This window comes from Leptonychotes weddellii, chromosome 16 (assembly GCF_054177405.1).
Source record: "Leptonychotes weddellii isolate Sample4059 chromosome 16, ASM5417740v2, whole genome shotgun sequence".
Classification (NCBI taxonomy): domain Eukaryota; kingdom Metazoa; phylum Chordata; class Mammalia; order Carnivora; family Phocidae; genus Leptonychotes; species Leptonychotes weddellii.
Genome location: NC_138384.1, coordinates 23,787,352 through 23,799,243, shown reverse-complemented (window position 1 = coordinate 23,799,243; position 11,892 = coordinate 23,787,352). Strand labels below are relative to the sequence as shown.

Here is an 11,892-nt window from a genome sequence, read left to right as displayed (position 1 = left end):
ACAAAAAAATATTTACAGGTTAAATAAATCTACAGACAGGGAGGGAAAGCACAGGGCTTAAAAGGCATTTCAGTAGAAACAAAATTTAGATGCTGGGTATGGATAAAAGAGAAAATAATGTCAATTAAATTGATTTATAATCTTCCCCCATTTACTGTTAAAAAGTGACATGAGGGAGCCTGGGTGGCTCAGTTGGTTAAGCGACTGCCTTCGGCTCAGGTCATGATCCTGGAGTCCCAGGATCGAGTCCCACGACAGACTCCCTGCTCAGCGGAGAGTCTGCTTCTCCCTCTGACCCTCTTCCCTCTCATGCTCTCTGTCTCTCATTCTCTCTCTCAAATAAATAAATAAAATCTTTAAAAAAAAAAAAAAAGTGACATGAGTACCTTCTGGCTCCATGATAAATAATTAAGTTCCTTACTGTTATCAAAAGCATACTGGTGCCCTTGGTAGTACAGAGCTTTCATAATACTAAATTATTATTTTTTTGCCTCTTCCCACTTGTTCTTTGAAGTTTTAGACTTTAACATTCACATATTAAAAGATAAAATAAGCTTTATGGAAGTGCCACTTCTCTAAAGTATCATAATTGAAGACTGACAATTTAGTTGAACATCCTCCAAAGAATGTCAGTTACTAAGAGAAAAAAACGTTCACTGCTTACCTGCCCATGCCATGCATAGTGCAAAATAATAGCAGAGTTAGGATGGTTTCCGAGGAAAATTGGCATCAGAGTGGAGATGAGCTCATGGCGCAAGGTGTGCCAAGAGGTGTTGATTTGTAGTAAGGCCAATACCAGCATGTCTGGACAGTGTTTAATAGGGAAGCTGAAGAGCTGTTTGACTTGTTCATATTGTCCCACCTCTGCCAGCCTCAGCAGAGATTCAATCAAATCCAAGCTCTTCCTAACAAGAATGGAAGTAAGATACTCTGTCAATGAAAACCTAAATATACAAAAATCTATTTTCCAAATAAGTGATACCAGCTACCACAATAAAACTGAGTTGTTGTCAATCTGAAAAATGTTTAAATTGGGGCTGTTCCTATTAAAATTATATGCTGGTATACTTTCAGACTAATTTCAAAGGCAGTTCAAGTTGACAGTAAGTGATGAAGCAGAGGGGACACCACAGACCACTTTTATAATCATGGATCCTCCTTACCAAGGAGAGATCATCAAAGATTTTTGTAATTGGTATAAAAAATAGAAATAGCAGGGGCGCCTGGGTGGCTCAGTTGGTTAAGCGACTGCCTTCGGCTCAGGTCATGATCCTGGAGTCCCTGGATCGAGTCCCACATCGGGCTCCCTGCTCCGCAGGGAGTCTGCTTCTCCCTCTGACCCTCCTCCCTCTCATGTGCTCGCTCTCTCTCAAATAAATAAATAAAATCTTTAAAAAAAAAAAAAAAAATAGAAATAGCATCACAGACTTTATTTAGGAATAGTCAAAAATCCGAAATATAAACATAGACCTATTTATACACACAAAAAAACTCTACACAAAAATGTAGCCTGAACACTTACTTTGGTAATGCCAAGGTCTACATTAAGTGCTTCCTGATTTCAAGCAAGTTCAGAAGTCCACAACATCCCCTATGCATTATTCTTGTCCCAACAAGCTGAATGTGGTTGACTTTAATCAAATCTCAAGAGCTTACTCTACCCTTAGTCCATGAAAACTATGGGGACAGAGATCAAATTAAATGCCATGAGGAAACATATACCCCATACCATGGGGTAGTTTAAAGGATAAAAGATCCTATTACTTTATCAAATCAACGGCAAAAACTGTATTTCAAAAAAGACAATGAGAAAAGGAAGACTTACAGAATAAAAGAAACTACGTGAACCCTGTCTGGACTCTTCATCATACAAACTGTTAGATATTTTTGAGACAAACTTGAATGTACAGCTATGTTAAGGAATTGTTAAATGCACTATGACATTTCAGTTTTATAAAAGAAAATACTGCTATATACATTAGACTTGGCAGGAGGGGAAAAAACATCAACCAAGCCTGCATATCCAATGTTGCTAGCACCTGCGAAAAGGAAGAACTTTAGAACTAACTACTGCGTGGGAGTCAATCTTTCAGAACAGGGATCAGCAAACTACATCCACAGGACCAATCCTACCTACTGCCTGTTTCAGTAAATGTTTTGTTCAAAGAACTACACCCATATTTATATTGTGCGACAATAGTTAAGCAGTTGCTACAGAGACCATCTGGCCAGGGAAGCCAGATATTAACTAACCCGTTACAGGAAGTTTACCATCTCTTGCTTTAGAAGATCTGGCAATATCTAAAGGCTTTAAATTGCCCTAAAAATCCAACCCACAGCCCCAAAAATTCAATCATCTGTTCTGTGTTGGAAAAGGGCCTCAGAAAACCAGTTAGGAAAAAAGTAGTTACCTTTGGGGAGCAATCCAGCCCATGTCTCTCCCCTCCGTGCGCACGCACATGCGTGCGTATGTGTGTCTGTGTGTCAACAGTAATGGAAGTACTTTCACCATCCTTACCTCACATTCCTACAGAGAAGTGACTTGAGTTCCAGGAGAAACGTACTGGGCCAGAGTCAGATTCTCCCTCAGAAATTAGGAATTGGAACTCAAACTAGGTAATTTAGCTGAAAGGATTAGAATTGATGGGTTGGCCATCTTGAGCTACTTACAAAGAAAAGAGAGCAAGCATATCTGTAGACATAAGAAAGGGATCTAAACTAAGGGAGAAGTACAAACCTCCTTCCAATATTTGACAGTTCAGAAAACACCCACTGGCAGACCTTAGAGAGGAAAAACTTTTACTATCTAGTGATAAGGAAACTAAAAATAGACTTTTATCCAGCAACATCCTTCTATAAAAATTTAAAGTTTAAAAAGGCTCACTAAAAATACTGTTTCACTAAAATCTTTTAACTATGTAGTTGCTCCCTATTAATTTTGTATTGCAAAAAAAGCATAAATGACCCTTGCAAGAAAAGCTACAGGAGAGTCTTTACCATGTGGCAATTTCTCGATTGTCATCCTCTGGTGGTGCTTTCAGAATATCAGTGGCAACCGTATGACAGGGATAGTCAGCAAAACAGAAGATCTCTGGATTTATAAGGGAATGCTGAATGAAGGAGAGCTGAGACAAGAGAAAACAGTCCTTTACTACCATAAATGACCGCAAATGCTATAAAAATCTGGAACATTTTCATCAGGCTAATCTCAATCTTATAAGAATGACAATTTGTTTTAAATCTTAATTACGTGCTCTTCAAAACCACAGACCATTCAAACACATGAAAGGTATGAGATAAAATGGTCTTGGAGACAAACAGTTCGGAAAATGGTTTGCTATACTTTTAGTCTGACTGTACTAAACTATGATATTCTTTTCAAAATACTGATGGTCTGTACTATTCTGCACTGTCCAAAACAAATTCTATGTTAAAAGAATATTTTAATCAATGAATAGATGGCACTATAAAAGAAGTAAGTCATTATTTGCTTCCCCTTCTACAGTTAAACACCATTCACTTACCTGGCCTTCTGCATGTTTCCAAGGTCTATATATGAGGTCTACTGGGAACACTTCCATACCTAGACCCCTCTGAATGCCATATACCACATTATGAAGTCCTTTACTATCACGAATTTGAAATCCAGGATGGTCCAGTTCATAAGTTACTTCCTTGAAATTCAAACTCGGGTTCTAAAACAGAAAAACACTTCAAAATCTAATAAACAAAAAGTGTACACATTTCTATGCTTTATCCAAAGAGCCAAACTAAATCTGAAATTAAATTAAAATGTTCTAAACTCGGGACGCCTGGGTGGCTCAGTCGGTTAAGCGTCTGCCTTCAGCTCAGGTCATGATCCCCGGGTCCTGGGATCGAGTCCCACATCGGGCTCCTTGCTGAGCAAGGAGCCTGCTTCTCCCTCTGCCTGCCTCTGTCTCTCTCTCTCTCTGATAAATAAATTAAAAAAAAAAATCTTTAAAAAAAAAATGTTCTAAACTCAAAATAATCATAATCTGGAATTTCTAGAGACTTAGAAAAGTAATTCTTAATATTTAAAATAAACTGGTTCTACTAGCAAGGCACTCCAACCTTTCAGTTCATGACATACTTATGGCCGTGGGAGTGTATAATGTGGAACTCTCTCTTCCGTACTTAGTCCAACAAACAATCCCATCCCAGTTTGGCAAAACTCTTCAATTAGTGCCTCTTTTGTTTTTACACCAAGATTCTACTACCTTGGAACAAAATTGCAAAGATAAATCAATTATCCCAAATACCATTCTGATCTGATTTATTGAGAGAGAGACAGAGAACACATGCACTCGCGTGTGGGGGAAGGGCAGAGGGAGAGGGGGAGAGAGAATCTCAAGCAGACTCCATGCTGAGCACAGAGCCTGATACAGAGCTCCACCTCACAAACCCGAGATCACGACGGGAGTCAAAATCAAGTCGGACACTTAACAGGCTGAGCCACCCAGGCACCCCCAAATACCATTCTTAATTAACTAAAGATCTCCCTTACAAAGTATATCAATTGTATGCATCAGGGAAAGTGGTCTAAATTCTTTATGTCAAAATGAAAATTCCATTAAAAAAAATGTTTTATGAAAAGGTATTCAAAAAAGCAGTATAAGATTCCTTAAGAAAACATAAAGCAAAGGAAACAAGTTTATAGAAGATAATTTACCACTCTGCACAAAGTACTAAGTTTATTTTATGCTTGAAAAGAAAAAGGCTTTCCACACTATGTACTTAAAACTCCCTTTTTTTTTTTTTTTTTAAAGATTTTACTTATTTATTTGACAGAGAGAGTGGAGCACAAGCAGTGGGAGCAGCAGGCAGAGGGAGAGGGAGAAGCAGGCTTCCCGCTGAGCAGGGAGCCCGATGCGGGGCTCAATCCCAGGACCCCAGGGATCATGACCTGAGCCGAAGACAGACGATTAACAACCGAGCCACCCAGGCGTCCCTGTACTTAAAATTCCTCAAAGCATCATGGACAGTTTAGTTTTGCTCTAAGGTGACTCCTTGCAAGCCATGAACACATTAATGCTTGCTTCAGAAAGCAAGGGTACAAAGAACAAACTTCAAAAGAGGTATTCATTCTAAGGTAACAACATTCAGAAAATAAGTTTTCTTTTTCTTTCTAAAATTTGTTTTAAGGACTGACTGTAACAGTACAGAACCAATAATGTACTATTAAACAGCATTATCATAGAAACGAATTTAATAAATCCACAGGTAAGTTTGGTAAGACTGTAAGAATCCCCTGTGGTTTCTTCCTCTCATCTTTGGTGGGCAATGGAGAAACAAATTGTTCACCCAAAATCAAACTGTCTTCTGCTCCCTGCCTACAAAAAAATGTACAGAAAACTTTAATATATGAGAAGAAAAGGAAGGAAGGAAGAAAAGAGGTTACTAACTCAACTGTTCAAACCCACAGTGCAGGCTCTCAGTTTTATAGCCTTTTGCACTCTCTGAAAACAGAAAATAGGTTGAGGTAACATTACTGTTCTTGTCTGCAATTTTTAAAAAGAGATTATTTTCAGTAAGGCAATAAAGTACAATGATGGAACTACTGAGTGAAAAGGGCGTATTTTTACTTTTGCATGACCACCACAGGATAAAATCAAAACATTAAGTGGTATCCATACGTAATGAAACTTTTTATTTCCCATTTCCAAATTTTCTGCCAAGATCAAGTATTATTTTTTCCTATTAATAAAGGAGAATAAATCTGAATACTATAAATCCATCCACTATCAAGAAAAATTTAAAAACCCATGATGTTGTTAATAAGAATGTCATATAGAGGGTGCCTGGGTGGCTCAGTCGGTTAAGCGTCTGCCTTCGGCTCAGGTCATGATCCCAGGGTCCTGGGATCGAGTCCCCCAATTGGGCTCCCTGCTCTGTGGGGAGACTGCTTCTCTCTCTCCTTCCCACTTGTGCTCTCTCTCTCACTATCTCTGTCTCTAATAAATAAAATCTAAAAATAAAATTTTAAAAAAAAGAACTTAGTACATTAAAAAAAAAAAGAATGTCATATAAACAACTGTAACCCAATTATACCGATAAATTACAAACACAGAAAACTAAAAATGAGAATTAGGATAAATGTCCTGACACCTGATAAGGAATATTATTGTTATACATATGTATACATAGTCTTCAAAGTTGTATTTTGTTCCTTGCCATTTTATGGATGAGACTGAAGATATTACATATATCCTAACTCCACTATTCTCCCACTGACTACACTTTATCACTCCCTTTTAAATTCTCAAGGTTTCATTCCTACATGTTTTATTTAAGCATTTTAACATTTTAGGAGAGGTACTTTGTTTATCTGGGGGCAAATTATTTAGTTTGTGGATATTTTAGAAGTGGAAGTAGTAAGAGAAGTATGCATTTTATTATCCTTATCCACCATAAGATAGCAGAATTGTTGTTGCACTTTCCATAAAATATTCAGAAGGCCTCCCTTCTCAGTAATTCTTTAAACAATCATTACTGTGCACTAAATTTGTTCCTCCAAAATAACCACACACCAGGATTCCACCAAATCACCTCAGCAGTGCCACTGAGAATTGCACAGCAACAAGTCCTAATGAACAAAACTGGTATTTGATTATGAACCATCTCCAGAACATAATCACCTTGTAAAGTTCATTACTTTAGAGCCAATGAAGTCGGGAACCCCAAAACATTGCTGCTCTCATTCAGCTGAGCATTTTATTTATTAAAATTTGCTTTCTTTAGGCTCTATCATATTAACATCATGAATGTAAAATCATGGTTACATGTACTCACCAGTTCCTTGAGAACATCAATCAAGACTTCTACATTCCATGTGTGTGCCTGTGCTCCATCACTCTTATCTTTTCCATCACTCCAGATCCCACTGCCAGGAGCAGAGATACTCTGTACAAGTAAAATTTGAATTAAACAAACCCAAATACTTAATGTGTTCAGCTATGGTTGGTAGAACAATCAATCATACTGTAATTTAATAAATAAAATAAAGGAGGTCCAGGATATTAATTCACATTGTAAAATAGCTGATTTCTATATTTACCTGTAATGGAATTCCATCTGTCAATCCTGAATGAGTTCGAGCCATCATCCCCAAAACCCTGGCAACCTGGGCAGCTGTGACCTCCCGAACACCAAACTGCATGATTATATTGCGACATTCTTCAATACTGAAACAGAAATTAAACCTCAGGAAAACGCTACCACCTTCAATACCAAGGTTAAGTCCTTAGATTTTTACTAATATAAGCTTCATTCCATGTTATTTTATATAGCTAGGAATATAAAAAGCACCTACTTAACTAAAAATATGGGAAAACTTTTCCTTTTCACTGTATCTGTATGAGAAGATGGGTATTAGCCTAATCGCTTATGGTAATCACTTCATAATATACGTAAATCAAACCATATATGTAAATCAAACCATCATGCTATATGCTTGAACTTGTACAGTGATGTATATCAATTAATTGCTCAATAAAAATGGAGGAAAAAAAGAAAATGGAAAAAGTTTAGAAGATCAATGGAAGAAAATTCGAGCCAAGAGTAATGATTATCTTTCACTAAAACAAAATTAAATTCCTCCATCCTCAATATGAATCAAAATTAAAATACTGATACTTAGGGCACCTAGGAGGCTCAGCTGGTTAAATATCGACTCCAGATTTCAGCTCACGACATGATCTCAAGGTCATGACACAAAGCCCTGTGTGGAAATTAAGATTCTCTCTCCCTCTGACCCTCCTCCCCCCACTATATATATATATATATATAAAAATAAAATGAAATGCTGATACTAAAGGTGAGTTTGATTATTCTGGTATGTACAAAGCCTTGAAAATGTATCCTAACTCTTCTACTTTGCTCCTTGAAAGTTTAACTAAACAAAGTTTTATGCCAGGCACAATTTCACACCCAACAAATATACTTTCAAAAATAACTGGAAATTAGGTTTCTATGAAGAGTCTGAAAAACATTAAAAGTTACACTTAGGGGCGCCTGGGTGGCTCAGTTGGTTGAGCGACTGCCTTCGGCTCAGGTCATGATCCTGGAGTCCCGGGATCGAGTCCCGCATCAGGCTCCCTGCTCAGCGGGGAGTCTGCTTCTCCCTCTGACCCTCCTCCCTCTCATGCTCTCTGTCTCTCATTCTCTCTCTCTCAAATAAATAAAATCTTTAAAAAAAAAAAAAAAAAAGTTACACTTAAAGTCAAAGCAGAACGCATTAATACCTTTAATTAACTCTCAAGAAAATACTGATAATCCATTTTATCACAGTCATAAGTGCTACTAACAGGGTGAAAGTTATTTCCTTTGGTGTCCCTAACAAGAGAGAAAAACATTCAAGAGGCAGCTATGTTAAACAAGGAAAAAAGGAAAGTTGTAGAAAATGAAGGCACAGTGGGGATTTGAAGGTACAGCGAGGTTAGAGAAAATCAAACACGTCAGGTAGGAATTGATACAATTTCCATAAACACTTGCATCAATGCTCTCCCTTTCCTCCAAAAGCTAAAACTGTCTATCCTGGCAACTAGACTAGGAACCTCTGATTTCTAAATTTAAGAAACTAGGGTAGGAGAAGGAAATAAAAATTTAGCCACTGGAGTATTTATACCTGTAACCAAAACTAATACAGGCAAACCTGGGAGATTTTTGTGGGATTAGTTAGTTCCAGATGACCACAATAAATCAAATCAACTTTTTCATTTCCTGGCGTAAGTAAGTTATGTTTACACTATACTGTAGGTCTACTGCATGTGCAATAGCATTATTGTACATACCTGAATTAAAAACTACTTTTTCGCTAAAAATTGCTAGCCGTCATCTGAGCTTTCGGTGAGTTGTAATCACTGATGACAGATCACCATTAACAAACACAGTAATGAAAAAGTTTGAAATATTGTGAGAAATGTCAAAATGTGACACAAAGCAATAAGCAAATGCTGCTGGAAAAATGGTGCCAACAGACCTGCCTGACATGGAGTTGCCACAAACTTCAGTTTGGGAAAAAAGTGCAATATCTGTGAAGCACAATAAAGTGAAGCATATAAAATGAGGTATGCCTGTATGTGGAAAATTAAATTTAGAAGCAAAACTTTAGAAGCAATACTTCTCAGAGGCAAAGATGATGGCACATTAACTAATCTTAGGAACTTGCCTTAAAGAATTACATCATATGTGGCACGAGAGTTATCAGAAGTTTAGTTATGTTTTACTACCAACCTTGAACAAAAGCCATAGCCTACTTCCTGCATAAAATCAGCCAAGGAGCTCTCCATCATGGTTTTAGCTACCCCTCCGGAATCAGGCAGGATCCTGTCCATTAGAATGTCCCGTTTTTCAGGGTATAAAAGTGGTGCAAGCACCACGGGACAGCGTTCCTGGGGAAAATCTGAAGGAGAAAAAGAAGATTACAACTGCTATACTGATTAAAGTGTGTTTGTGTTCATCCAAAGAAATCATCTTTTGTAGGCAACAGACACTCCTTTACCTCTGCGCAGCGTCTTAAGAAAAGCGTCTATTTGTTCCTGTCCAACTCCAAAGGCTCCCTTCTGCCCAAAGAGGAGATGGGAGAGGAGGAGATGTAGGACCTCTATTGCTATATCTTGGAAGCCACCTTCTTGATTTCCACTGACGTCTGCGTCAATGTATGAACGCAGAAGATCAGGAAGCTTCTGTTTGATAAACTGGGCAGCTGGAAGTCAGGTAAACCAAAAACCACAAGTTATTATTGCACCACAATAGGTAAAAAGTCCCATCAGAACACAGATGACCATCATTCTCATTCACCAACTCACCCCTCACCCTCTTAATGTTTTCACAGCTGTAGTCGGCAGGTATAAAATAAGAGGCCAATTGCCAGGGACCGGGTGGGATGGAGAGTTGTTCAGTGGGTACAGTGTTTTAGTTTTGCAAAATGAAGAAGTTTCAGACATCTCTTACACAATGTGAATACAGTTAACACTACTAAACTATACACTTAAATATGGTTATGAAGGTAAGTTTTATAATGTTTTTACCATACATACATTCATAAGACAGACCAAAAGAAAATAATCTTAGATTATCTTACTCTCTAATCTATGGAGCCTCAAGATTCAAAAACTCGTGGATTTTAAAGAAATAACTTCACTACAGGATCTTTAAGAAAAAAAGAACTTACCAAAACCTCTGAGATCTGAGCTGGAAGAATTTAAGAGGGCAAGGCCAAAAATTACCTGAAACAAGAGGGGTTAGATTGATCAAAGAGTCAAGTAACTGTTTGTAATTCCAATTTTGCCTATCTCTCTTCTTAAACCACTTACCTCTTGTACTTTGCTTAACTTGAGAACTTTACTCAGCTGGGCAAATAAGTGGGGTGCAGGCTTTAAACTCTGAAACAAACCAAACTTTATTTTAAAACAAGAAGAACTTAAAAAAAAAAAAAGAACTTACAATTTTCAAGAAGTTTTATAAACATATCTATTCACCCAATTATGGTGCTACACAGAAGTGACAGATCTGTAGTCATGAGAGAAACAATACCTCATGTCCTAGGACTGTGAACTGACAATCTTAAGCCTTCACATGATCTGGTTTTAGTAAGTTTCTACTTATTATCAAACTAACTGTCTTGATTTTGCTAGAAAACTAAAAAACCCCAAAGTAACTACTACAATTTTTAAATTAAGACCTGTCATTATGAGATCAAGGTTTAAGGCCTTTTTAGAAAGTCACGTTCTTAGGACTAATAAAGATAAAAGCAATACCAACCTTCTGATAGTGCAATGGATTATCAATGGCATAGGACAGCGTCGAGATAAAATTTGGCTTTGTAATCAGCGACGCACACTCCTGAATCAGAAACTGAGTCTTTAAAAATAAAAAGTGAATCTTCATTAGCACTAACATTCATCTTCACAAACAGACACAGAGGTGCTCAGAACACTAATTGTATATTGTTTCTATACATTATCAAAATTACCTCTTTAAAAATCCCATTTAAAATACTTAGAGTCTACTAGCAGTAAGTTAACACCAACACCTCTACAGAATAGTTTCCCTTGACAAGATAACTATAAAGAACAATATAATGACAAACTACTACCAGACTGAAAATTAAGCCAAAGAAATTCTTTCTAGAAAAAGAGATCCCCTCTCTGCCTTACTTGTCAAGCAAGACTTCCCCCACATTCCTGCTTCCTGCAGGCAGGTCTGATTCCCAGCAATCTAAGCCTGACCTAGGTAGCTATTAATGGTCTGCAGCCAGGCAGGAGAAGGGAAGGACAAAAAAAAAAAGGACAAGTCCCAACACCTTCTAGCCGTTCAGGTAACATTATCTCTGGATGTTCTGTAGGTGTATTTGCTACACAATGCCCAAAATGCAATTCACTAAACAACTAGATCTAAGTAAACATAAACTCTGTAAGCCCCAATACCTGATGAAAATCTTTGCCACTGCTTTTACCATCGCCACTGAAATCCACATGCGAAAATAGGCAGCGTAATAAATGCCTGTCTGCCTCAGGACCGTGCCGATTCACAATCTAGAAAGACCAAAAATATGAATTTGTAGACGCCATTAAGAAGGATTAAAAAAAAAATCTCTAGGCAAAATCCCAAATTACATTAATTGTTCATTTTGAATAAGAGTTATAGGAATTAATGAAATAGACATACACGTATTTTATAATTATGTGTTTTTTATTTTTATTTTTATTTTTTTTAAAGATTTTATTTATTTATTTGAGAGAGAGAGAATGAGAGACAGAGAGCACGAGAGGGAAGAGGGAGAAGCAGACCCCCTGCTGAGCAGGGAGCCCGATGCGGGACTCGATCCCGGGACTCCAGGATCATGACCTGAGCCAAAGGCAGTCGCTTAAC

The 11,892-nt window shown here is 37.5% G+C and overlaps 1 protein-coding gene across 7 annotated transcripts in view; it reads right to left on the bottom strand.

Annotated features, from left to right (window-relative positions):
- CNOT1 (CCR4-NOT transcription complex subunit 1) overlaps positions 1-11,892 on the bottom strand; it is a 95,033-nt gene that overhangs the window by 56,439 nt on the left and 26,702 nt on the right. For all 7 annotated transcript variants that reach the window (XM_081806504.1, XM_031027585.1, XM_006732804.3 and 4 more), the window contains exons 3-13: positions 11,448-11,555; positions 10,783-10,881; positions 10,335-10,403; positions 10,193-10,247; positions 9,521-9,724; positions 9,253-9,421; positions 7,076-7,202; positions 6,811-6,921; positions 3,525-3,695; positions 2,998-3,125; positions 665-905 (exon numbers count right to left, since the gene is read on the bottom strand). In XM_081806504.1, coding sequence (XP_081662630.1) covers positions 665-905; positions 2,998-3,125; positions 3,525-3,695; positions 6,811-6,921; positions 7,076-7,202; positions 9,253-9,421; positions 9,521-9,724; positions 10,193-10,247; positions 10,335-10,403; positions 10,783-10,881; positions 11,448-11,555 — 1,482 coding nt within the window. The remainder of the gene's footprint in view (positions 1-664; positions 906-2,997; positions 3,126-3,524; positions 3,696-6,810; positions 6,922-7,075; positions 7,203-9,252; positions 9,422-9,520; positions 9,725-10,192; positions 10,248-10,334; positions 10,404-10,782; positions 10,882-11,447; positions 11,556-11,892) is intronic.